At 37.6% G+C, this 26,149-nt stretch overlaps 1 protein-coding gene across 2 annotated transcripts in view; it reads left to right on the top strand.

Moving 5' to 3' along the window:
* The window catches only part of GRM1 (glutamate metabotropic receptor 1), a 493,073-nt gene that overhangs the window by 327,474 nt on the left and 139,450 nt on the right, over positions 1 to 26,149 (top strand). For both annotated transcript variants that reach the window (XM_056126175.1, XM_056126176.1), the window contains exon 3: positions 11,941 to 12,176. In XM_056126175.1, coding sequence (XP_055982150.1) covers positions 11,941 to 12,176 — 236 coding nt within the window. The remainder of the gene's footprint in view (positions 1 to 11,940; positions 12,177 to 26,149) is intronic.

Genomic DNA, 26,149 nt, shown 5'->3' with positions numbered 1-26,149 from the left:
AAGGGTAGCTTGCCAGGCTTTGCCGTGCGGGCGAGATACTCTCAGTAGCTTGCTGGACTCTCCAAGAGGGAAGGAGGAATTGAACCCAAGTCGGCCGCAAGCAAGGCAAATGCCTCACCCGCTGTGCTATTGCTCTGGCCCTTCAGAACTGTAAGAGAATAAATTTCTTTTTTTGGAGATTTTTATACATTTTATTTTCATAAAGTAGTTCACAATAGTTCATTGCAGACAATATTCAAATACCCACCGACCAGCAAGCATCATCCTGCCACAATAAGAGGAAGTGTGAAGGTTGTATTTCATTCTGGAGCCATTTAAGCCCATATATAAGAGAATGCAAGCAAGTATGTTAAATCCAAACACTTGTGTGGTACTTTGGGTACATCAGTGGGCTAGAGTATAACAGGTCATGTGGCCATGAATGCAGCCACGTACTCCAGGAAATACTGCATCTCTCTCTCCCAGGAGCTTTATTTTATGGTCTCTGGATCTTGGCCGTTGATGAGATTGCATAGCGCCAGGGGCAGTTTGTGGGTGTGAGTGACTGCCAAGCTACTGGAAAACTGGGGAACTCAATGGAGGTGGCCCAGTCCCAATCCGAACAGAGTTGGAGGTCTCAGCCACGGGTCCCACATACCTGGCTTCCTCTGCCAGAAATTTCTTCTTTTTAAGCCACCCAAATGAAGAAACTCTGTTATGATTTTTGTATACTCAAGAAATCATTAATTCCATTATGGGCAGTTTCAATTGACAACATGAGCTCTCTAAGTGCAGAGCTAGGAAACTGTGTTAACAGAGGGATCTTGACATTTAGTACTCATCACTGATTATAAAATTGTTGGATACAAACTGCTTATAAATTTTTTTCTTTTGCTTTTTCGGGCCACACTTGGAAGTATTCAGGGCTTCTCCTGACTGCACTCAAGAATCGTTCCTGACAGTGCTCAGGGGTCTATATGTGATGCCAGATATCAAACCTGGGTCCTCCCATGCAAGGCAAGTTGTCCACCGGCTGAACTATTGCTCTGGCTCCAAATTCTTTTGTCCACTAATCCATTAATTTATTAAATATATATATATATAATTACTACCAATTAAGAACTACATATGGTTATAAATGCTGGGGTCATGATAATTAACAATAGCAATGAAAAGACAAAATTTCTCTACTTATGTGACACTTCCATTTTCCTGGAATGATAGCACTGTAGCACTGTCCTCCCCTTGTTCATCAATTTTGCTTGAGCGGGCATCAGTAACGTCTCCATTGTGAGACTTGTTTTACTGTTTTTGGCATATTGAATACACCACGGTAGCTTGCCAGCCTCTGCCGTAATGATAGAGAGAATAAATATATACATAATATATACATAACATAAAGGGGAACTAATCTGCTGATGTGATATACACACACAGGAAGGTAGTGAAATTGTGAGCCCTGTAACTAAGCAAAGATCCTGAGGTCAGGGTATAGCTGGCTCATTGAGGAACAGCCAAATGGCCAGTGTGGCTGGAGCAGACTGAAGTGGAAAATAGGTAGAAGTGATGTAAGGAACTTCTGGGTATCAGCGTATGTAGATCCCTGTATATGAGATAGAAAGGCATTGAAGATTTTAAGCACAGGTGTGCCAATCTGAATTATGCCTTAATCAGAAACAGTCTGGCTCCTTATTGAACTCTTTCTCTAATGGGTCTCTTGCCTCTTTTCAGGTAGTTCTTAGCAATTATCTGGGAAACTGCAAACTCTCCTTCACATGGCTTAGGGACCTCAAAAAATAAGGCTTAACAGCAATAAAACAGCCAAGAATTTAAAACAAAGAACCAAGAATGTTGATTTAGATGTCTAAAATTTTATACTAAGGAATAAAGGTACTGCAGCCTTCTCTACAAAAGTCTTCATAAAATCATGGTTTTATTATCATAAGCACTTTGAAAGATTTTTTGAGGTAAAACATGCATACGTATATATAGTATATGTCCAATTTTCACATATGATTATTGAACATGTATACATCTGTGCTCGCAGAGACAATTACTGTTATGCTTGGAACATTGAAATATTTTATAATTATAAAAATAAGTCATTGGTGACTTAGGATTCCTATGTTAAATATACACAAACATACTTTAAACAAACAACATGAGCAATATATAAAAATATTGAATGTGCTAAACAAATTTATTTAATGATCTAATCTGGATTGAGTTAAAGATACTTTAAATTGAACTAAAATGTTATCTTTATAAAATGAATAAACATTTTATCAAAATTTGTCTATTTATTTCTTATATGTGGTTTTAAAAAGCTTAATAGCTTTAATGACATTTTATCTGCAATGTCTTAAATTATACTCCTCAAAATTCATATATCAATTTTCTAATCTCCAATGGACTATAATTGGAGATAGAGTCTATAGGGGCTAGTGGTTAAGTGATTATAATCCCTTATAAGGGGGGGGTCATGATATAATAAGAATAGTGTCCTTGTAAAATGAAACACCGGAGCACTCTCTCTCCCTCACACCAACCCTCTCAATGTGTGCATACGTGCATGTACACTTGCTTGCTTGCATGCACCTAGAAAAGGCCATGCGAGGACATAGTCTGCAAGACTGGAAGAGAACTCTCAACTGAAAGCAAATGAGCTGAAAACTTGATTTGAATTTCTATTCTCCAGAAGTGAGAGAAAACAAATTGCTGTTGTTTAACCCACGAATCTATATAGTAATTTGCAACCTAGGTCCACTGAGATAATTAAATTCATAGTGTTTCCTTACAACTCTGCAAATAATAATGATAACATCCAAGGCACTTTCTATTTCTTGATAATTACTATAATTTTTTTGTTTGTGGGCTAATGGTGTGCAGGACTTACTCCTGACTCTGTGCTCAGGGGTCACTCCAGGTGGTGTTTCAGGGGACCATATGCACTGCCAGGGGTTGCTCCAAGGTTGACTGCATCTGGTGCAAATACCTTCATCCCTCTGCTATCTTTCCAGCCTGATAACTATTTTTTAATTAGAATCTTGCTATATAGCAATTTATAAAATATCCATTTTCAAATGTTTTAACTTTTTAATTTTCTCATTGATTCCTACTATTTGGAAAAAATTAATTTTATTTTTATGGAAATGTACAAATTATTAAATATATCAAAGATTTCATTCAAAAGAGCAAATTAGTCTTTCCTATTGATGTGTTTTTATGTTGAGTCAAAATTTATTTCCTGATGACATACCATGGGTTTGTTATGTATTTCAAACATTCAACATTTCTTCTCCTCTCATTATGAATAATAGCTATGTGTGGCATGGTTCCACATTATTACTACTGGTTATGTGGGAAAAATAATGAAGAAGCACTCATTTGAAGCATTTACTGGTTTCTTGAAGTATCTCCATCATAGCCAATTTTAACCTGCTGGGAAAAAAATGCTCTCAGTACTAATGAACCAGTGTGAGTCACCTCAGTATATTGGATCTTACATAACTCAATACTTATCCTATGCCACTAAGCATTGCTTATTTCAGCTGACTTTCCCCCAGTTTTTATTTATTTTTAAAATATTTCATTGATAATGGTTTATAAGTGTATATTTTTGGAGTGCATGTCAGACATTTCAAAATGTCTGTCACCACCCCTACCCAATACCAGAATACTGATTTGCATCATTGTCTGTTGGGTACCCTCCTCACCTCTCCTTGCTCCTTGTCTAACCTCAGGTCTGAGGTCACACTTTCCAACGAAGAGAGCATTGCATTTACTTGTTTTCTCAAAAGCTACTTAACTCCCAAATGTTTTTCTGATATTGCAGTTGCAGCATCAGAGCATACTTCTATACAAATTTTCAACTGCCAACTGTATTTGATGGCAAAAAAATTCTTCATAATTTTATAAATGTGGATCAAGTTGTTTTCTGAACAATAAAACTAAAGACTGTTAGGAGCCAGAGCGACACAGTACAATAGGAAGCATAGCTGCTTGCACACTTTTTATTTTTATTTTTAAAATTTTTATTAGTGAGACATCATGAGGTATAGTTGTAGACTTACAAATTTTTGTGTTTGTGTTTCAATTATACAATGATCAAATACCCATCCCTCCACCAGTGCCCATTTCCCACCACCATGGATCTCGGTATCTCTCCCACCCCCCAACCTCCGATCCCACCCTGACTTGGTGGCAAGGCATTTCCTTTTGTTCTCTCTCTCTTATTGGGTGTTGTGGTTTGCAAAAGAGTGCTTGCACACTTTCACCCTGGATTTGATCCCCAGTGCCACAATGTGATTCCCTGAGAACTGCCAAAAGTAATTTCTGAGCCTAGAGCCAGAAATCCCTGAGCAGTACTGAGTGTGCCACCCCTGCACAAACAAACAAACAAACAAACAAAAAAACTAAAGACTTTGGGAAATATATTTCTCCTCCCAAATTTTCATATTGAACATATACTGAGTAAACTATCAAATTGATATTTGAACATTCATGAAGGTATAAATGGAAAAAGTCTTGCCAGTTTTATTTATTCAATATGATGAGTTTTCACATCATTAGATTTTTTTTTTAAATTAGTGATATATGGATGTCGGAAAGTAGTACTTGAGCTACCTTTTTCAGAAGACTCATCAAATATTTCATAAATGATTCACTGTCTTGGAAATTTAATGTATATTTTGACTTAGCAAACCACAATTCAGCTTTATATAAAACTAAAAATTGTAAGATGTTGAACATATGCTACTATGAATTTGATTCAATGTTTATTATGCCAAATAATTATTTTGGCTCATGATTTATGTTTTTATATATAAAATTAGTAATTGCTTTTTCTACTTAATTAGCAGAAATATCTACCAATTTAACGTAATTTATTTTCAATTGATATTATTAGCTAGAAACTAATTCAATATATGAACTCAGGGGATTTCATATACCCTGGGTGGGGGTGGTAGTATATTTCACTAGAGGTCCTTCTGTTTTCAATTTTTATATACCACTTTCATTGTCAATATTCAGATATTACTATTACCATATTTAGCAGACTGTGTGCTCATACATAATCAAAGTTAAAGTGAGTAATGAAAATTTTATTTTCCTAACTTAGAATTAATCTTACAGTGTTGATTAGAACTTAGTGACTATAAAATTAATTTACAAAAAATCAATGTTTATGTATTCTCATATATATTCTAGTGTGAGATTTCAAATGTGACCTTAATATTTTACACATGATAATATTATTCTGCTGCATATATTAGATATACAGCACAAAATACAGCAACCGGCCTTGAGAATTTGAAAAAAATTACATGTATCCTATTTAGTGACATAAATACACTGATTGTGTTCTTATATCTTGCACCAGTCTCAAACTATGATAACTTAAAAATGCTTGGTCTCAAGCACTGCCCTCAGCTTCATCCACTGACATCAATTATTGGGTCACTTACTTCTGAGTAGCTCTTTTACACAGAAGTCTTCCCCACACCGTGCAAAGAACATCAGCTGAATCATTAGGTGGTTGATCATGATCACCATCACGATCATCCTGTTGTTTGTTGATTGTCTTATGCAGGCACTAGTAACGTCTCCTTCTACCTAGCCCTGAGAATTTAAAAGAGCCATTTCAATGCTCTTTCAGGATTAGGAGGATGAGACCCATCATTGTTACTGGTATTTGGCATATTGAGTATGACACAGGAAGTTTGCCAGACTCTGCCGTGTGGGCAGGATACTTTTTGTAGCCTGCCAGGTTCTCTAAAGGAAAGATAATAAGATGTTGCGTGGCCGCAAATGTGGCCACGCGCTTCCGGGAGCTGGATTTTATAGTCTCTGCGTCTTGGCCGTTGATGGGACCAACCAGGCGCTGTCGGCAGCTGGTGTGACACCTACCTACTGGAAGATGGGGGGTCTGGGTGGAGAAGGCCCAATCCCAATCCGAGTAGGCTTGGAGACCTCAGCCCCGGGACCCGCATGCCTGGGTTCCTCTGCCAGTTCTTTCATGCATGAGGCCCGTCCGGACGTGTGGAGAGTGGTCCCAGAATGGGCGTGGGTGGCACCGGGGGTCCTCAGCTGCTGGGGCTCTGCTCAGGGTGGGGGGAGAGAAACTCAACCCTTCCCCCTCCAAGGGCCCCGGTGAGGACAGCCAGGTGCGGGGGCAGGTGATTGATAATACTTGGTCATTTGCTGAATTGTGCTGTGTTTTACATGAATTATCTCATTCAATATTCTCATGACACTCCTCTGTGATATCATTTTGTCCCCATTTTATAGAGAAAGAAACAGTATCTTAGAGTAAATCATCAATTCCTATTTCGTACTGTATCTCAGGATTAGCTGAATGATAGACAAAAAGGAATACCTTCTTTGTACTGTTAGAAATTTCTCATTGTAATTTGCTCATTTGGTTCACCCTTCTTCCACTGGGCAAAAGATTGTCATTCATGGTTGAGCAATTACATAAAATATACACCATTTCTGCCATTCCTTTGATGGGAGGAGAATATTCACATCGTAGATAATTCCATACTTGATATAAGATTTGGGTTTGTAGGTGGGAGTAAGGAGCAGATAGAAAAAGAAATATAAATCATCTCCTATTGATGATGTCCTTCTCCACTTTCCCATAATGTTCATAAATTGTAATGGGTGATCCCTGAACACAGAGCCAAGAGTTAGTCCTGAGCTCCATGGGGGTGTGGTCTAAAATATAAAGCAAAGCAAAACAAAATATATATATATATATATATTCATATGAATAAATACAAAACACACATGTATAAATACAAAACAGATATATGTTTTGTTTTGTTGTGGAGGGAGGTTCAACCACATTTGACGGTGCTCTAGGCTTACTCCTGGCTCAGTACCCATTAATCATTCCTGGGAGAGCTGGGGAGGTTGGTGCACATATGGGGTGCCATTAACTGTATGTCTGCCATGTGGACATCAAGTACCTTCCTTGATATACTATCTCTCTGGCCCCATATATATATTTATGAAGATATTGTGTTGTTATGCTTTTATACACTCTCTGGTTTTCTGGTAAGCGCTAAAAAAAATTTAAGGAATTAGGGTTTTATTTTCAGTTTGTATGCGATTGTTTTAACTTATAATACAAACCAAATGCTCTATAATGTAGACTGTAATTACTTAAATTGGACATAAATAGATTTTTCTGGTGTTTTTGAACACTCATTTCAATAAAAACTATTATGCTTCTGTTTTTATAGCAATCAATTTTCCTGTTAAATTGCATTACCTGATGTAACAACAAAAAAGTAACACTCAAGCATCTTTTGTCAACTTTCAGGCATGAATCAGAGGTAATAGTTTTCTAGTGTTAATAGGAGGTAATAGTTTTCTAGAAATACTAAAGATTATACAAGAAATGAAATTTCTTGAAATTTCATAGAAAATCCAGCAATGAATTTGTGCAATTAAAAAGCAGGTTTGTGGGGAAAAGATATTAAAATGTTGAGAGAAAACAGGATATAATGATTCTTTCATATTGGTGATATATAGGTGTGTATATATATATCTATAAATACGTGTATAGATATAAATTTCTGGCAAATACCCAATTCATGTACCACATGCAGTTATGTTTCCAGATCCCACATAGAAAAAAGAAGTCGTAATTGGAAGACATAAGGAACAGCAGAATCTGCTAGAGGCAGTGAATGTCTCTTTGAGAGTCCAACCCTGCCAGAGGCTGGTCAGCATGCACTACAGCAGGGCTCACTCCTGACCCTTGAGGGACTGAACAGGTGCCTAAGAGTCTTCTCTGGCCAACCACCAGCATCTATGATCCAACTATCTTCACCACCACCACCACTACCAATAACAACTCTAGTAGCAGCAAAACAGCAAACCCATAACCAGCTATCGGAGAGCTGCTTGCTCACTGTTCCAAACTGTGCTTCACAGGGAACGGGCTAAAGATATCCTCATAAACAATCCAAAGGCAGCTAAGCAGTGACATTTCTTTAACGTTCTCTGTAAATACATTTGACAAATGAATTTGTTTAAAAATATAAAAACCAAGAGTTGCTTTATGGATTTGAGTGAAGGGAGGAGGGGGGTGCTTTTAATTTAGCATTCTCTAAAAGGATATATGGATGGATTTAAGTTCTCATACTAAACTTTAGTAATGAAGCCTTGAAAAGTTATTCACCAGATGATCCTAGCTGAATAGTTTTTCAATCACGTCCTTGATTCTTTTGACCTCTTTTACATAACACCAACTCTTATTTCTAGAAGGAGGTCATTTGCATCAAGAGGAAGGCTCTGATGAATGGTAAAAGGTATTTAAGGCTCCAACCCACTAGACTATGACTCCAAATGCTTTGTATTCATAGAAAATAAGATTTATTCTTACCACGTATTGGTGGAGAAAGGGCAGGAGGTCATACTTTGCTTCTAGTACTGACACCTGGTATTTGCTTTTATAAACTGAACAGCATTTCTTAGAAAAATATAAATATACATTACAAACGACTCCTTTCAGGTGCATTTTAAAATAGCAACTTTCTTGTTCAGACTACATACACACACACACACACACACACACTATCAAGTCTAACATATTATTTAACCTTGGGGAGAAACACATTTTCAGTCTAAACTTTATGTCAAAAGTAATTTTCGTCTTTAAGTTATAAGTCATTTTGATTTTAACTCTGTACTTATAGGCAGCATTTCTTGAAAGCCTAACAGGTTTTATTTTTATCCTTCTTCCAACATGACATGAACTATATCTCAGGGCTCCAAATTACTGTAGATGTAGTTAAGATGTAAATGTGAATAAATCTAAATAATTAAACCAGTTCATGTATTTCCGAGTAGACTGGGAATATAGAATGATAAATGAGTCATTTTTAAAAAATTAGTTTGATTAGTTTTGATATTTAATGACAGTGAGCAGAAGACTTTCCAGAAATTATTGAAGTCATTTACCATGAGGAAAAATAACTGAATGACCTTAGTAAGTATTTACAATACTTTAAGAAGGTCTAAGGTCTTTAGGTGAACAATTTCTAGGATTTATGCCAAACATATCTTTCATGTACTTGACAAAGTGATTCCCTTTTAAATTCCTTGAATGAGACGCAATATCTACTGTATATAAAATTATTCACAGTCCCTGTAGCTTTTTTCCTACTAATTTCTAGCTCAGATATAATTCTTGTAGGAAAGCTGTCCCAAATAATATCTTCTCCTGTTCCTCACAGTTATAGACATAAATCAGACAGCTAAACTTCAAGACTCTCATGATCATTGTTCTGGTCATTTCTCTGTCTTCATGAAGTTTGTCTATAACACTGTGAGTACAGTAGGTCTCATTGTCATTTGAACTTTGAGCAGAACTGAGTAACTGGAGTATAATGGAAGGTAGGGGAGAAAGGAAAGGAGGGAAAGATGAAGGGAGAAAGAAATGGAGGGAAGAAAGAAGGAAGGGAGAAAGGGGTTGAGGGAAGGATAGAAGGGAATGAGTGAAAAGGAAAGAAAGGAAGCATGGAAGAAAGAAAAATGGAAGGAGGAGTGAGAAGGAGGAAAGGAGTTTGATGAAAAGAGGGGGAAAAGGAAAGGAAAGAAGGGAAGGAGAGAAAATGGGGGTGAGGGTGAGAAGAAAGTAAGGATACAGGAAGGAAAGAAGGAGGGAAGAAAGAGGGAGGAAAGGAAGAAATATGAGAGAGGGAAGAAGGGAAGGAGATAGGAAGGAGGGAAGGAGAGAAAGAAAGGAGGGAAAGAGGAATGGAGGAAGAGAGAGAGGGAGAAGAAAGAAGAGAAAGAAGGAGGGGAGGAAGGAAAGAAAAAGGGAATTAATGCATCCCCTATGTGAGATAGCAATGGATTTAGAAGAATTTTTGATATTCTTTAGTCTGGCTAGAGTATCTCACACCTCAAAGTTCCTATAGCTGTGACTATGTGGCGTCTCCTACACTCTCTGCAACTCTTATTCTCTTGAAACCACGACTTCTTGGCTGTGGCAATAGCTCACAGTCAAATCTGAAACCCAGCACCCCATGGAGCACCAGCATGGCTGCCCTGGTGGACCCCAGCCCTAGTAGGTGACGCTAAACAACACTGCATCATTCTTAGCATTGAGCTCTCAGGTCTGCCTGGCCAAATATCTCAGAGGGTTACTCCTGAGCACTTCTGGAAAGCTATCCCCCTCCGCCTCCATGCAGCCTCTGTGAGGTTCAGTGGGAAGATTCTGAAGGATCTCAAATAAGGAGGCAGCATCATTTACTCCAGTTGATTTCAGAGTACAAGAGTTGTGCTATGACCAGCTTATTGAACCCAGTACCTTCCTTATGAAAAGCAATAAATAAAGCACTCTGCAATACAGACTGCATACATAGCTGCATTCCAGACACTGGGTAACACCCCATCTGAGTAGAGAAACAAGACAGTATTATAGTCGCTTACTCCTAAACCAAGACAAGTATTGCAGTTGTTCTCCCCAAGTTTACTAATTTTTTTAGACAATTTTATTTCTGACGACCTACTCTTTGATTTCCTTCTTCTCTGAGCATTTGCTTACCAAAAATAAAGTCCCATTATAAATTCTTTCTCTAACACTGGGATGTAAATCTTCTCCTTGTCTCTTCTAGTCTCTTGCCAGTTTTACAACACAGAATTTTCTTTCTCGGGAAGCTACAGGCCATACCTTTGTTTTGTAATTATCGGGAGTAATAGCAAATCCTCAGCTTGGTGATAGGGCAGCTTAATTTCAACAAGCATAATGAGAAAAGGGTGATAACTCAATAACCTCAAAGCCACTTCTCCCATACACGGATACTCTGGCTCACTCCAGTGCTTCAAGTCTACATTTTTGTTTCCCAGCAGAAACTGAGATCAATGTCTCTTACCTATTGTAATAATCTTGAATAATTTGGGGGGGTTTATTTTTTGGGGGAACACAACTGTTAGTACTCATGGGTTTACAATTGGCTCTGCATTCAGGAATCACTCCTTGCTGCCGCAGAGAAGCTTATGGGTTGCCTGTGGTTGAACCTGAGTCAGCCACGTGCAAAGGAAAGCATCCTACCAATGTACTATCTCTCTGGCTCCAGAATAAAAATCTTTGTCTGTTTAACTTTGGTGTGATTTTTTTCTTTAACACCCAATGAGAAAATGATCACAGCCATTCACATGTAAGTGCCCACAGGGACCAGGTTTGACCTGGTCCCAATATATATTTAAAATTAGTTGAAACTTCATCACTAATGCAGATGTAAATGTTATAGAGGGTCACACATTTTTAAAATTCAGTGAAGTCCTTTTAATGAGCAAGAGAATTATTTTTTCTTTTTAGAAGTGAGATTGTTTTATTTTAAAGTTATTATTTTAAAATTGCATGAAGGGGATAAGAAGCATCTACTCATTTCTAAGATATGCAGGTTTAATTAATATCCAGGAGCAAATTACCAGGTCTGTAAGTTTCTGAGCTAACTTGTCAATTTTCTACACCATGGAATGCAGCACACAGAGCAGCTTTAATTGCAACCCAGAAACCTTGCCGAGATCTTACTCTAAGGTGCCAGGGTTTTATTCTCCTCTGGTTTTAGCTAGTGATCAATGGTTTTGTGATTTGGTTGTAAAGGACTCAGGAATCAAACTGCTTGTATCCAGGTCACATATCCAATAGAACTGCCACTGGTCACTGATTCAATGCAGTAAATTATACTACAGAGACTGATGAGCAGAATATGATCAAGAGCTAGTTGATCATTATCACTTTGACTATTGTGTAAAAGAAACAGTGCTATAATTTCACAATTTTCTACTCTCCAGATAGAACCTCACGGATAGGTAGCATGTGGACTAAAAGATTGATTTTCAGACTTGTTGAACTGCTTGATCTATGCCTAACTCTTGAACTCTATTGTGAGACTCTTTTTTTTCCTCTTCCACTCAATCTCTGATTTTTTTCAGTGATGGATGGGCAGACAGAGATGAAGTCATTGAAGGCTATGAAGTGGAAGCCAACGGGGGAATCACGATCAAGCTGCAATCTCCAGAAGTCAGATCATTTGATGACTACTTCCTGAAACTGAGACTAGATACAAATAAAAGAAATCCCTGGTTCCCTGAGTTCTGGCAACATCGGTTCCAGTGCCGTCTACCTGGACACCTTCTGGAAAATCCCAACTTTAAAAAAGTCTGCACAGGTAACCTATGTTCACAACACAGTAGCTCTGAAGTTGGTTCATATATGAACCCATTGAAACTTGTTAAAAGTAACAAGATAGAAATCCAAGGATTGTTATTTATTCTTAATATTTCTGAGATAGCTAGAGTGAAGATGAAATGTATATGCTCACCCCTCTCTTCTGCCCTACCTCCACCCCTATCCAAAACTCCCTGCCCAAGAATTGACTTTTCTCCTTTCTAGAAAGAGTGCTTTTTACTTATGGAACAAATAATAACATAAGTAAAGTAAAATACAATGGAGAGTTCAGGAATATGGTCTTCAAGTTAAAGGAAGAAGAATTTGTTGTATTATAGAGAAGTTAACCCAAAATAGCACTGGTTTGATCCCTTTGTCTTCTTTATGGCTTGCTTTGACTGTGCAAGTCAGAAGATGAGAGAATATTATCCAGCATGGCCACTAACACCTTTGAGTGCTCAGAGGTGACATAAAACTCTCATTTGTAAGCAGAAATGATGGTTCTCAGTGAGACAGATACTTCCAATGCACTGTTTGTTGGCCTATTATTCCATGTCTCAGGACTTTGTGAACTATACAGTATGTGTCTTTCTGTTACCCTAAATCTACCATAACTCATACTTGTTAATATGGAAAACTCGTAAATGTTATTGTTACATAGAGACATTGATGATCTCCTTTCTTTTCCAGTATTGTCTATACTGCCAATATAGGTATTTGTGATCTACCATAAGCCCATTATCCATACTGGATTGCCCATGATGGGCATACATTAAAGACTCTATTCATGACCAAATTTGAATTATATAACAGTAGTGTAAATGTTTATTTCCCATGATGAACCCACACAGAGTTTATTTAGAAAGATCTAGAACATATTCATGCATACACTCATTACTTCAGCCATCATGTACAAAACAGTGTATTTAATAAGGGACATATGTATTTAATATACAATTTTTGATCTAGATAACTTGTGGTATTTCTGACAAAATCAAAATAATACATGAGTTATAGAGAGAATTACCAACTGAAGATGGTATTGATAATGTAATGTGAATATGGATAATTATATATCTTTATAGGTTTATTAATACTTACCTTTCAGTGTTACAAAATTCTTTAAAATATAATAATTTTTAAAATTTATAAGCAGTGCTCAGGGGTGTAGGGAGTCACTCCTGATGGTACTCTGACTCACTGTGTGGACCAATTTGTTTAATGCTTGGGCCAGGGGTGCTAAGCATGGGTGGGTATTTATTGTCAGAGTTCAAGCTCTGAGCCTCAAAAATGCCAGACTTTGAGCTATCGAGACTTTGAACTATCTCCCTAATCCTAAAATATCAATATATTTAAAGGCAGTGATATATGTTCACTTGGTAAGGCTCAGCAGAGTTCACTGAGAAGTGGCTAGTGTAGATCTATTTTCAATCAGTCTAGTTTAGGGGAAAGCTTTCAGTATGCCTTATTGGGCAGCTGAGAAATAGAATCTGGCAGAGTGTCAGAAGAGGAATAGAACAGTGCTAACCAGTGAATCGATCTCTGAAACACATATATCTATTGACTTCTTTATTTCAAATAAAAATCCAGTGGAGGTTTATAATTCTAATGGAGCAATAGACTCTCCAGCATATTCTCCTTATTATTTAAAAAAAAAAAGAACATGACAATCAAGGGGGATTAACTTTCCTAGGTTCATATAATTAATAGCAACAATAGAATTAGAACATATACCTCCTCAGTAATTCAATGTTTGACTGCTTTAGAATTGAGGTTTAATAATATACTTATTGTTCTTTAGTTATTTCCTGAATTATTTTTTAAGTCCTTCAGAACTTAAAAAAATTGAGAGTTCTGGCAATTCTCTTGGAATACTGTGCAATACAAAGAATTGGGATGGGGTGATGGGAAGGGAGAATTAAAATTTATCATTACCGTCAGTGTGAAGGTGATATTTGAATACATGTATGGAGACCATGGGAAAGTGCATGAAAGCTCTGGGAAAGGGCATCCCAGAGAGTATAGTAGTAGACTTAGGAACCACAGTGTCTGGCTTAATAGAAAAGCAAGAAGATTCTCAGCGCTGCTGGAGCCTGTGAGAGCCATGGAGAGCTAGCAGAGGACATATGGGGAGCAGACAGTGTAGGACTCAACTTGCCCTGGTGAGATTTTTTTATATTAATTTTTATTAAAAACACTGTGATTTATAAAGTTGCTCATTACACAGTTGTTTCAAGCATTTAGTGTTCCAGCACCACCAGTGGTGAATTTTCCTCCACCAATATCCCCAGTTTCCTTTTCAATCCCAACCTGCTCCCTTAGGCAATTTTACTTTGTGTTGCTAATTTCAATACTACTTTAAGAAGTGGCAAATAGAATAATCAGAAATCAGTAAGAGTCAATTGGTGATTACTATATGATTTTGACATAGGAAATAAGGAAATTAAAATCATTTAATGAAATATAATAAAAATCTATCCTCATTTACATATATAAGTTTTCAACTCTGAAATCTAAAATATATTACATTAAATTTTATTTTTTGCTTAGATCTCATTATGGGAAAAATAATGCCTCACCTATTATTAGTAAAACTTTTAAAGCAATTCTATATTAATGTATTTTGAAATTTACATGGAATAAATAAAGCATACATATGTAAATTTCCCCCTACACTATATAAACACTGTGGTTTATGAAGTTGTTCATGATTTTGACATCTGAGTAAGATGGGAAGTCACTGGGAAGTTCAAACAATACAGAGATATTCTCTCCTTATGTTTTCTGAAAATGCAATTGCTTTTTCTACTTTTTTTGTTGAGTCTTGATTAAGGGGAAACATGCATAAGGAAACAGAGCAATGAGAAGGATGTTGTAAGAATACAAGTGAGAACGTAGTAGATTCGCTCATGGATTGGCAAGCAAAATTGGTGGAAGTGATATCTGCTTTGAAGGAGAGCTAAAAGGAGCTTCTGACAGAATTGTTAGCAATGGCTGTGGATTGAGCAACAGGAAAGTGTTGTCAGTGACAGATGGGGAGGATTCCAGGAAATGCAGGTTGAAGAAGGATCAGGAACAAGATTTCAGAGGAATTGACAATCTTCTCAGTGATCAACTATGTGTGACTCTGGCATTGTGTCTTATTAGTGAAATTCAGAATATGGCTTTTTAAAAAATACTTGGATGTCTTTCAAGATTTTCAGCAAAAATATTTGGTGATATGAGCTCTTTTTTTGATTTTGCAGCCATGTACAGCAAATGCTAGGTTCTCAACTGTCACAGTACATGTAGATAAAGGTTAAAATATGAAATTGATTAATTTTTACCTTTAGGATGTAATTTGAAATTCATGAATTTATGTTATTTTGTTCTCTATTTTCAATGAAATTTTAAAAGATATCATTATATATCATTAATAAACAAGCATATTTTTATTTAATTATGGAGTCAAGTTGTAAACATTTTCCTTTGTCTTTAGTTCTATTAAAGTCAGAAATTTTTTTGTCACAAGTACAATATATTTTTTTAATTTTTATTAGTGAGACACCATGAGGTACAGTTGTAGACTTACAATTTTTTGTGCTTGGGTTTCAATTATACAATGATCAAATACCCATCCCTCCATTTCCCACTACCATGGATCCCAGTATCCCTGCCACCCCCCATCCCTTCATCCAACCCTGCTTCTGTGGCAAGGCATTCCCTTTTGTTCTCTCTCTCCTTTTGGGTGTTGTGGTTTGCAAAAGAGGCAATGAGTGGCAGTCATGCTTTGTCTATAGTCTACTTTCAGCATGCTTTTCCCGTCCTGGGAGGATCCTCCCAACACCCTTTTGTTGGTGCTCCCTTCTCTAACTGAGCTGCCTTTTCCCCTAGCATGTGTGGCTGGCCTCCAAGCCATGGAGCAAAATTCCTGGTACTAATCTCCACCATTCTTGGGTGTTAGTCTCCTATTTTGTTACTTTATCTTCCCCAGATGAATGCAATCTTTCTGTGTCTATCCCTCTCTTTCTGTAAAGTCAGAAATTTTGACTCTCTCTCTCTCTCTCTTTTCCTCTCTCAACATAAAGCCAGACATTTCATACATCTTTTCTATCTGGAATTAATTCATAAAATGTACTGATATTTTCTGTTTCAGAGATCCTAAAATTTTATCTTAGCTGTGTTTGTCTATGATATTTATGTGTTTATACACTCATGTCAACTTACTTTATACTTCCAATAGTAGGATTTTATGCATAAAATATTCCAACACATACCTGTTACCTGTTACCCTTGACCATTGTTTCAGAATATCTCTCCCTTTTGTTTTCCACCTCAACACTCACATCCCTTTCTTCACATCTTATTGTCATGATAAACTCTATTCTGTGCAACAGTTTTTAGTCAAGTAGCTATTGGTCATTTGTTGTTCCCTTATTATGTGTTTCTATATCCCGCATATTAGAGTGATAATTATGTATCAGTTGCTTTCCTTTCAGTCTACTTCCAGTTGACTTAACCTAGCATAATACTTTCCAGTTCCATTCATTGTTGTAGCAATCCTATGATTTTATATTTTCTTATGGCAAGTATATAAACTATCATGATATTTTGTATTCAATCTTCTGTTTTTGAATATTTGAGTAGCTTCCAGATTTGGGCAATTATGAATAATTTTTAATCTTCACATTTGAAACAAATTGACTTTAATGTATTGAATAACAATATAAACTTAAAATGATTCTTATATAATTGAGATCCTTGACTATCAAATTATTTTCATAGTCTTCTAGTGAATATGTAGATCACTATCAGTATCATTATCACCCCATTGTTCATCGATTTGCTTGAGTGGGCAAAGTAATGTCTCCATTCGTCCCTGTTATGTGCTAGTGTAGCCCGATGACATATTGGGGGCTCTTTCAGGGTCAGGGGAATGAAGACCATCATTGTTACTGTTTTTGGCATATCAAGTACACCACGGGGAGCTTGCCAAGCTCCCTGTGGATATGAATATGCAGATACACCTATGAAAATTAGTGTGAGGAAGTAGAATTAACCTTTCCATACTATTGATAGCTACTGTTCCTGTCACTTATTTTTACCCCTTTTAATTAGGTCACTTGTGGTGTTTTGGAAAGTTTTAATCTTGCAGCTAGTTTCCATAGAAACCTTTCTTGAGCTTAATCTCATATGTCACTGTTTACATAAAGAGTTCATATATGCAGAATTGTCAGAGTATAAAAGGGTCCTGAGTCCAGACTGAAGAATTTAGGAACCAATAAGGTCAATTTAAAAATGCTTCATGCAAAATCTACACCACTGCTTAATTAGTTTAGTGTATCATGGGATTAAAAATGTTTGAAAAAGGCTGGAACAGTTAACTTTCTTACCAGCAGTGGATGAGGGTCCCTTTTTCCTCCATCATTACTGGTTATTTTTATTCTTTTGTTGTGTGCTGTTTTCTCTGGTATGAAATGATACCTTATTGTTGTTCTGATTTTCATTTCACTAATGATTAATGATGGAGAGCATCTTTTTCACTGACTTTTGGTCATTTGTATGTCTTCTTTGAGGAGGTTTTTGTACATCTCCTCACCCTCATTTTTTGATGGGGGTTTATGTTTTTTTTTTACTGGTAAAATTGTAAAAGTGCTATATATATACATATATATATGTTCATCTTGGATATTAGCCCTCTATCAGATGAGTGGCAGGAAAATATTTTCTTCCAGTCTGCAGGGTGTCTTTTTAATTCTGGTCATCATTTCCTTTGAGGCTCAAAAGCTTTTTAACTTAGTGTAGTCCCATTTTTTAAAAAAATTTTATTAGTGAGACATCTATTCAAATGTAAATGTCCGATTCCGGTTGTTAGGCATTCAAATGAATCAATGCTCATGGCCAAGTTTGTGTTGACAAGGACACCGACGCCTCCGACACCTCTTTTATCACATGTTCCGAGGAACAATTCTTCTCCAGTGTCGAAAACGTCATGGTGAGATTTGTGCCTTCTTGTCTCGGTCAGACCAATGATGTCATACTTGATCTTTCGCGCTTGTACGATCAGGTCCTCGATGGATGCATCTGATGCTAGCATACGTGCATTGAAAGTACAGACGATCATTTTTGTCTTCCTTCGTTGTGGCAGCCTAGTTCAGCCTTGAGATTTTATCGGCCTCTCCCTCTCATCCTTCTCAGTGCTGCTATGTAGGTGAAGCCTACAGGGTCAGGTGAATGAGACCAGTTGTAGTTACTGGTTTTGGCATATTGAATGCACAACGGATAGCTTGCCAGGCTCTGCTGTGTGGGCGGAATACTCTTGGTAGCTTGCCAATCTTTCCGAGAGGGATAGAGGCTTTTGGGGTGACCTCTAATCGCCCTCGTAGGTGTTACCATATTTGAACCCTATCAAATATGGTACGGCAATTCCTATGGTACGGTACATTTGAATAGATGTGGCTCACTGCCGGCAGTTTCTATCTTCGGTGTCTACGCACCAACATCTCATTATGATGAAAGAGAAATTGAGAAGTTCTACATGGAGTTGGAGAAGTTCTATAAAGAAGACCACACCTTCTACAAGATCATTGTGGGTGATGTTAATGCCAAGATAGGACTGAGAAGATCAGCTGAAGAACTTCACATTGGGACCCATGGCCTAGAATGGAACGAACAGGGTGAGAGACTGTCTGAGTTCATCATGTCGACCAAGACCATCCACAGTAACTCACAGTTCCAGAAGGCCGAATCTAAACGTTGGACATGGGAGTCTCCCAGTGGACGATTCCACAACAAAATAGACCACATCATATTCAATCGACGGTTTTGCCCGACTGATGTCGCTGTTGTCCCAAAATTTCAAACAGGATCGGGCGACCGTCTCCTTCATGCAAAATTCTACTTCACAGAGCGGGGAGAAAGGGCTGCAATGTTTAAAAAGAGAACTCCCAGAATGACCAGCAACTGGGAGCTCTTTGGCACTATTGCAGCAACATGGGAAGATGCCATTGTTGAAAACATTGACAAGGAATATGATCGACTGGTTCAGCACCTCCATGATTGTGCGAGGAATGCCAAGAGAGAGATAGTCACAAAAAGATGCCTGTCTTCGAAAACTCTTGAGTTTATTCGCAAGCGTGGTTTGGCGCATGCCTCAGGCAACTGCACGCGAACGTCTGAGCTTGCAAAGCAGTGCAGAGATGTGATCAAGGAAGACCTCAAAGAGAGAAGAGCAGAAGTGCTGGTAGATGTGACAGAAGCTGGGAAAAGTATTCGTAAAGCCCGTCTGTCCTTCGCCAACTACAAGACCAAGATGACTGCTCTTCGACGTCCTGATCGATCTATCACATCCTCCAGAACGGCAATGGAGAAGACTATCCATGACTTCTACTCAAATCTCTTTGATAGCCATGTCCACTTGCCGACATACCAAATTCCACAGGATGGATATGTCATTCCCAATGTTCTCCCTTCTGAAATCCGACACGCCATTTCGTTGGTAAAGAAACAAACAGCACCCGGCCAAGACAAGGTCAGACCTGAACACCTGAAGAATCTGCCATCAGTACTCATCAATACACTGGCTTGGCTCTTCACTCGCTACCTGTATGAATGCAAGGTTTCGTCCCAATGGAAAACCAGCAGGACCGTACTACTGTTCAAGAAGGGAGACATCCATGACATTGGCAACTATCACCCAATCTGCCTATTGTCTGTCATCTACAAGTTGTTCACTCGAGTCATCCTAAATAGGATTGGCAGAACACAAGACGAAGGACAACCATGTGAGCAAGCTGGGTTCCGCAAAGGATTCAGCACCATTGACCATATCCACACAATAACCAAGCTCATTGAGGTTTCTCAGGAGTTCAAGATGCCGCTCTGTTTAACGTTCATTGATTTAAAGAAGGCCTTTGATTCTGTTGAGACGGAAGTGGTCACTGAAGCCCTAGCCATTCAGGGCATTCAAGCCCAATACATCAAGATCCTCCGTGAGCTGTATTGCGGATTCACTACCAGGATCTCACCATTCTACAAAGAAGTAATCATTGATGTCAAGAAAGGGGTTCGGTAGGGTGATACCATTTTACCAAAACTCTTCAGTGCCACCCTCGAGAACATCATGCGACGGCTGGAATGGGAAGGAATGGGAGTGAAGATAGATGGTTGGCAACTACATCACCTCCGCTTTGCTGATGACATTGTTTTAATAACACCAAACATCAGCCAAGGAGCACAAATGCTGGCCAACTTTGACCGTGAGTGTGGAAAGGTAGGACTACAGCTGAATCTTACGAAGACAATGTTTATGAGAAACAGCCTCGTTCCTGATGCCCCATTCGCTCTCAAAGGAACGACCATCTCCAAATGCAACAGCTATGTGTACCTAGGTCGAGAAGTCAACATGACAAATGACCTGGCACCCGAGCTGCGCAGGAGGAAGAGAGTGGCTTGGAACGCCTACAAGAACGTCGAAGAAATAGTTAAGAGGACGAAGAACCTCTGGCTCTGGGCACTTCTCTTTGATTCCACTGTTCTTCCTGCATTAACATATGCCTCAGAGACCTGGGCCCTATGCAAACAGGATGAGAACGCCATTCAGGTCTCCCAAAGAAGAATTGAAAGAGCTATGCTTGGAATATCACGTTTCACTCAAATGAGAGAAAGAATCCAAAGTTCCGACATCTGTCAACGATCAAGAATCAGGGACCCTGTCTCGTTTGCCAAGGTGTCAAAAATCAGATGGGCTGGTCACGTAATAAGATTTAAAGACGACCGCAGGACTAGAGCTGTTACCGACTGGATTCCACGGGATGTCAAAAGACCGCGTGGCCGCCCACTTACCAGATGGTCAGACTTCTTCATCAAGATCATGAACGATCAGTTTGAGGCGCTTCATGTTCCTAGAGCGAACAGACACCATTGGGCTACACTAGCACGTGACAGGGACAAATGGAGATGTTACTGGCGCCCGCTCCAGCAAATCGACGACTAACGGGAAGTTAAGTGATTAAGTGATTAGTGAGACATTATGAGTACAGTTGTAGACTTACAAATTTTTGTGCTTGGGTTTCCATTATACAATGATCAATACCCATCCCTCCACCAGTGCCCATTTCCCACCACCACAGATCCCAGTATCCTTTCCACCCTCCATCCCCCCCATCCCACCCTGCCTCTATGGCAGAGCATTCCCTTTTGTTGTCTTTATCTTATTGGGTGTTGTGGTTTGCAAAAGAAGCAATGAGTGAGAATCATGTTTGTTCTATATTCTACTTTCAGCATGCGTCTCCATCCCATGTTTTTTAATCTCCACTTCCTCTTACTTGACCAATGGCAGTGAGTCCTTAAAAATGTCTTTTGCTTTGTTGCTAGGACATTTATTATGTATGTTTTCCTCAATGTAATCTATAATTCAAGTGTTATATATCGGTCTTTAGTCTATTTTTACTTTGCTTTGTGCCTGGTGTTAGAAAGGGGTCTTGAGTACTTCTCTTTTTCCACTTTAAGCCAACCAGTTTTTCCAATACCCTTTATTGAAGAGGGTTTCCTTGCTCCATTTCGTACTTTTTGCTTTGTAATCAAAGATTAAGTGTTCAAATACCTAGACTTGTATCTGGAGTCTCAATTCTATTTCAATAATCTAAGAGTCTGTCCTTCCCACACTGTTTTAATTAGTACACTTTGGAAAGTGCTATTTCCCTTTTTAGGGTTAGCAATCCCTTAGGTTTGCTTTGGCTATTTGAGGCAAGGAGAGTTCTTATTCCTTATGAATTTCAGGTGTGTTTTATTTATTTCTTTGAAAAATATCATGGATACTTTTATAGGGACTACATAAAATCTACATAATGCTTTGAGCAGTATTGTCATTTAAAAAATGGTTATCCATCTGATCTATGAATAGAGGATGTTTCCATATCTTCCTGTCCTCTTTTATTTCTTTTTGCAGTGTTTTATAGTTTGTTTGGTTTTTTTGTTTTTGGTATAAGTCTTTTATCTATTCTGCTAAACTGACTCCTACATAGTTGACTTTCTGTAAACAATTGTGTATGGGATTGAATTTTTTTTAATAAAAAATTATTTCTTTCTCTTCTATTTAATTATTTGTGTCTAGAGAAGCCATGGGTTTCTGCATGTTGATTTTGTAACCTGCCACTTTACTATGTAAGTCTGTTATTTATAGGAGATTTATTGGTAGCCTTTAGGGTTTTCTTAATATTAAGTCATCAGCAAATAGTGAGAGTTTGACTTTTTTTTTAATCTAGATTCACTTAATATCTCTTTCTTGCCTAATTGTTATTGCAAGAACTTCTCATTTTGAATAGTAATGGTGAGAGTAGGCAGCTTTATCTTGCACCTGAAGTTTCTCAGTTTTCACTGAGAGCAGTGAATTGATTACAATGTTTGCAGAGGGCATGTGGTCGATGATTTTAACTATATTGAGGAAAGTTCCCTTCAATTCCCATTTTATTTAGAGTGTTTTTTATTATTATAAATGGGTTCTGGGTCTTGTCATATGCTCTCTCTGTGTCTATTGATATGATCATATGTTTTTATCTAGTGTTTTTATTTTTAACTGTATTGATATGAGTATTATGTTGATTAACTTGCATATATTAAACCATCTTTATATTCTCAAGATAAAAACCTACTCTGTCATGGTATATGACCTCTTTAATGTGTTGTTGGATTCAGTTTACTAGTATTTTGTTGTTGATCGTAGCATCTGTATTTATTAGGGATATAGGTCTATAGCTTTCCTTTTTTAGTGTTGTCTCTACCTGCTTTTGGAATCAGGATAATGTTTGCTTTATAGAAACTGGGGGATATCTGTTAAATTGACTTTCTGAAAGAGGCTGAAAAGGATTGATGATAGGTCTCTTTTAAAGAACTCATTAGTAAACACATCTGGTCCTGGAATTTTATTCTTCTGGAGACTTCAGGTTACCATTTTTATTTTCTTGATATTAATTGGTGGGTTTAGGTGTTCCAAATCATATTGTTTCAGCCTTGGGATGTTATAGGCATCCAGGGTTTTATCCATTTCTTCTAGGTTGTCCTGTTTAGTGCCATAAAGATTTTCAAAGTAAGCTCTGATTACTCTTTGAATTTCTCTAGTATCTGTTGTGACGTCTCTTTCATTTTCAATACAGTTTACCAGACTTCTCTCTATTTCTTTGTGAGTCTTGCTAGTGGTTTCAAAATCTTATTTATTTTTTAAGGTACTAGCCCTTGGTTTCATCAATATTTTGGGTTGTCTTTTTTGGGACACAAATTTATCAATTCTTTCATTTCTTTCTTCAAATCCAGTATTTTCCTGCTGAGTTTTTTAATTTAATTTTTATTTAATTTAATTTTATTTTGGTTCTGGGGCCACACATAGCAATGCTCAGTGGTTACCCCTAGCTCTGCACTCAGGAATCACTCTTGGTGGTGCCTGGGGGACCATATGGGATGGTGGAGATTAAACCCAGTTGAGCCACATGCAGAGCAAGTGCCCTACCCATTGTGCTATAGCTCTAGTTCCTCCATGCTGAATTTTAGTCTACTTGTTCTATCAAAAGATGATAAAATGGTGCTGAAGTCTCCAGCTATTATTTTGTTGCTATCATTGTCTTCCTTTAAGTCTATTAGTAGGTATTTTAAGTATTTTTCTAGTCAGTACTGGGTGTGTGTATGTTTAATAGTGTGAGTTCTTCCTGAAGGTCTTATCTGGTAGGTTATAGAGCTGGTTATAGTACCCATTGAGTCTTCCCGGCTGCTCTTTTCATTCACTAAGTGTGGTTGGGTTATGCTCTGCTTTCCCACTGCAACTGTTGCAATGTGAGGGTGAGTCTTTCCAATTCACTCATCTAGCCTCCCCCGCACCTCAACCCCACACCCAACTCCTGGCACGCCACCAGGGAGCTCTCTGAGAGAACCTGCTGGTTGGTGCTCTCTTCCTTTCCTGCCCAACTTAACCCAATCCAATTTGTCGTTACTATCTACTTGTTTTAAGTTTCTTGGGCTAGCCCAGGAGGGCATTCAATGTCATTGACTCCATCTATGATTATGATTTCTTGTTACCACAGCAACCTTTTTTTCCATTTTTGTGGGAATGATGGCATATTCGATATGCCAAAAACAGAAACTAGTAATGTCTCATAATAGAGACATTACTAGTCCCTGCTTGAGCAAATTGTTGAACAACGGGAGTACAGTGCTACAGTGCTACAGTAGTGTTTGGAGCTAGGATTGAGTTAATATTACTGTGGTGTAGTTGGGGGCATGAGTTCAGTATAAGAGGCCGAGGTATGTCCCCACTGGCATATGTCACAGGTAACTATTGGGCAGCTGTGTGTAGGGGGATGAGCATCTTGTACAGTACCAGAAGGACTAGTGGTCCATGATTTCGTTGCTCTGGTGGGTGACTAGGAGCTTTTAATTTGTTCTTCTGTAATATTTGCTAATTTTATGATCAAAGAAATGCTCATAAAATGCAAATTGGAGACAAAAATGTAAGAAAGAAGAATGTTTTTTATGTAATCATGATCAATCATACACACTTTCATTCTTAATGGCTGCATTAAATTCAGCAAATATAAGTGATACTGTATTTGGCCATTTTATTTTTACAGACTTGGACTGTTTTCAGTTCTTCCCAATTTTTTTTTCTTTAAAGCACAATGATTGTGATGTAATAAGAATTCTTCTTCCTAAACTTTTTCTTTGGCTGGGATAATTTTCTTAATTATAGTTCCAGAAATTGTATTACTCAATCAAAAGACATGAATATTTCTAAGGTTTTGAAAATAAGGCATTCTAAAAAACAACTCCTACCAGCACTGCATGTAACTTTATGTTTTTTTTACATTTTTTATTGAATATAGTAATCCTATTGTGCTTATAATGCTCTCTTATTATAATTTAGAATTATATTGTACTTTTGTTGACATGCTGCACGGCCTTTAAAACACCATTTTTAGAGCTCCATAATATTCTATCCAATAAAAATAGTATAGTTACTCAACAATTTAATTTTGTTGGATACTTAGGTCTCTTCCAAGTGAATATAATATGGGAGAATTCTTAACAGCTGCTGTTGTGTACTATTTTCAGATAATCTCAATAATGAATTTTAAACAATATAATTACTAGTCTAAGAATTTGACAAATTTGGGTCACTTAAGAGCCTATTACTTTATAATATGTCAATATTAACTTTTCTTATAGTCTGCAATACATTAACTATGAATTTAATAGGGTCATCACCAGGTATTCTACTATGTCACATCCTTTGCCCCTAGTCAATACTTATAAAAGCTAGTTATATATCCTTGTACCTGGATATTACTTAAGATAAATAAAGGTATCAGAATTGCATCGATAATGTTCATATAGTAAGAAAATAACAGCTAGTCTGGTATGAAAATGTAAAGACTTCAGTATGAGTATACCACTCACATTTTATTTTTCTTTTTTTCTTTTTTAAGGTTTGAGGAACTACTTTTTGAAATATTTTTGCTCTTTATAAAGTGTCAAACTTAATGAATTATCTAATCAGATTGGATAAAGTTAGTTCAATTAAGTTTGAGCCAGATTAAGGTGTTCTATAAATTGAGATTGAGTTTAATTTAATTCTGTCTATGATGTCCTATGATGAAGCCCTTCTCTTTGGATTTGAAAATTTGGCTCAAATGTTCTACCTCAAGAGCTCTATTCTCAAGACCTGATTACCTCCACAAAGTGCTTTCTCCAAAACAAGATCACACAAAATATTGGGGTTTAAATATATGAATTTTTAGATAATACAACGGCCAATATGGCCTACCCGAGTTCGATTCCTCCGCCCCTCTCAGAGAGCCCGGCAAGCTACCGAGAGTATCTCGCCCTCACGGCAGAGCCTGGCAAACTCCCCGTGACGTGTTCGATATGCCAGACACAGTAACAACAAAGTCTCCAATGGAGACGTTACTGGGCCCGCTCAAGCAAATCGATGATCAACGGGAGGGCCTT

Source organism: Sorex fumeus, unplaced genomic scaffold, assembly GCF_029834395.1.
Source record: "Sorex fumeus unplaced genomic scaffold, SorFum_2.1 ptg000061l, whole genome shotgun sequence".
Classification (NCBI taxonomy): domain Eukaryota; kingdom Metazoa; phylum Chordata; class Mammalia; order Eulipotyphla; family Soricidae; genus Sorex; species Sorex fumeus.
The sequence above is the reverse complement of the archived record's forward strand: the minus strand, read 5'-3'. Positions and strand labels throughout refer to the sequence as shown.